The 1,085-nt window shown below is 61.2% G+C and overlaps 1 protein-coding gene across 1 annotated transcript in view; it reads right to left on the reverse strand.

Moving 5' to 3' along the window:
- Positions 1-121: 121 nt before the first annotated feature.
- The window catches only part of MNEG_2296 (4-aminobutyrate aminotransferase), a gene marked incomplete at both ends in the record, with an annotated part of 4,598 nt that continues 3,634 nt past the window's right edge, over positions 122-1,085 (reverse strand). The window contains 4 exons of the mRNA XM_014049223.1: positions 122-132; positions 331-439; positions 618-679; positions 857-959. Coding sequence (XP_013904677.1) covers positions 122-132; positions 331-439; positions 618-679; positions 857-959 — 285 coding nt within the window. The remainder of the gene's footprint in view (positions 133-330; positions 440-617; positions 680-856; positions 960-1,085) is intronic.

Here is a 1,085-nt window from a genome sequence, read left to right on the forward strand (position 1 = left end):
ATGCAGAGTAGGGTGATGCGCGGGCAGGGGTGCGTGCACGGCCGCCGGAGACGTACGGTGAGCGGCGCGCGTCAGGGTGGTTTTATGCCCTCAAGGTTTGGAGCCCCCAATGTATGCACAATCACCAAGGACCTGCAGTGCCCCGTAAAAGCCAACACACACACACACACACACACACACACACACACACACACACACACACACACAAACGCACGCGCGCGCACACACACACACACACACACACAAACGCACGCACACATACACAAACACACGAACACATAAACACACACTCACACACACACACACACACAGCGCAGCACGCACGCTCACCAACCCTGCCCCTCACCTTTGCAAACACCAGCAGGTCGGGGTGGACCTGGCCCTTATCAAACAGGGTGTGCGCCCACCACTCGCCGGAGCGCGCCACGCCCGATTGGACCTGCGTATCAAAAGGATCGAGGGCAGAGTGCGCGCAGCGCGGCGCCCGTCACAAAATTGTCACAGGGTGCAGCCTGGCTGCACGAGCTCGGGCGGGCAGCAATCAGCAGTCGTGCGAGAGCAGCGCACAGTCAAGGGGTGGACACTGTCAGACCCGTCAGATCATCGTAAGCCCTCACCTCGTCGAAGATCAGCAAGATGCCGTGCTTGTCGCACAGCTCCCGCAGCCCCAACAGGAATACTGCGTTTTTGGGCGCAAGTGCATCGTGAACGCATTTGCTTGGATTTTTCAGCTGAGCACGCGCATGGGCACGCCTCGAGGTTGAGGGTTCAGGGTTCAGTGCAGGTGGGACCCTAAACCCTAGATCCTTCCCAGAGCATCGACCACCCTGTTCAGCAACCGGCGGCGCCCGCTTACTGGGTGGCGGGGTGAGGAAGCCGCCCTCTCCAAGGATTGGCTCAATGATCATGGCCGCCACGTCGCTGGGGTGCACCTGCTGGGCAAACATCCACTCCAGGGACTGCGGGGGCAGGGTTTGGGGGGTTACAGGTAAGGTTCAGGTCGGGGTCGAGAGGGGGTGGCGGGCGGTGCGGGGTGAAGGGTGGGGTGAAGTGAGTGTGTGTGGTGGTTAGGGGGCGAGAGGGGG

Source organism: Monoraphidium neglectum, assembly GCF_000611645.1.
Source record: "Monoraphidium neglectum strain SAG 48.87 unplaced genomic scaffold scaffold00255, whole genome shotgun sequence".
NCBI lineage: Eukaryota > Viridiplantae > Chlorophyta > Chlorophyceae > Sphaeropleales > Selenastraceae > Monoraphidium > Monoraphidium neglectum.